This window comes from Penaeus monodon, chromosome 20, assembly GCF_015228065.2.
Source record: "Penaeus monodon isolate SGIC_2016 chromosome 20, NSTDA_Pmon_1, whole genome shotgun sequence".
NCBI lineage: Eukaryota > Metazoa > Arthropoda > Malacostraca > Decapoda > Penaeidae > Penaeus > Penaeus monodon.
The window spans coordinates 22,994,991-22,995,357 of record NC_051405.1 but is presented as its reverse complement, the minus strand read 5'-3'; the positions used below and the strand labels follow the sequence as shown (position 1 = coordinate 22,995,357).

General features: G+C 48.2%; 1 protein-coding gene across 2 annotated transcripts in view; it reads right to left on the bottom strand.

Annotated features, from left to right (window-relative positions):
* Positions 1 to 367, bottom strand: part of LOC119585707 (forkhead box protein P1-like) — a gene marked incomplete at its 5' end in the record, with an annotated part of 71,485 nt that overhangs the window by 25,745 nt on the left and 45,373 nt on the right. For both annotated transcript variants that reach the window (XM_037934385.1, XM_037934387.1), the window contains 1 exon segment: positions 109 to 223. In XM_037934385.1, the coding sequence (XP_037790313.1) occupies positions 109 to 223 (115 nt within the window).

Here is a 367-nt window from a genome sequence, read left to right as displayed (position 1 = left end):
TCCCATTCCCACAAGCGCGAATTAAACACCACCCTCCCTCTCTTCCTCCTCCTCTCCCCCCCCCCCACCTCATCCCCCATACATAACAGCCGCCACACCTGTACACACCTGTAATCTATCTCTCTCCTTGGTGAGTTGACGTTCCAGCTGGCTTACGACCTGCATCTGCACTCTGGCCTGAGCGGTTGAGCGGTCGTCGAGGGTATGCTCTGTGTTGAGGTGCCTGTGGGAGGGGAGACTTTAGAAGAATGGTGTGCATGTATAGTGGTGTGTGTGTGTGGATATATATTCATAGATAGAAAAAAAATAGTAAATAGGTTAAGAAGTAAATAGAGAAAGAAACGGATATATCCAAACTGAGGAAAAA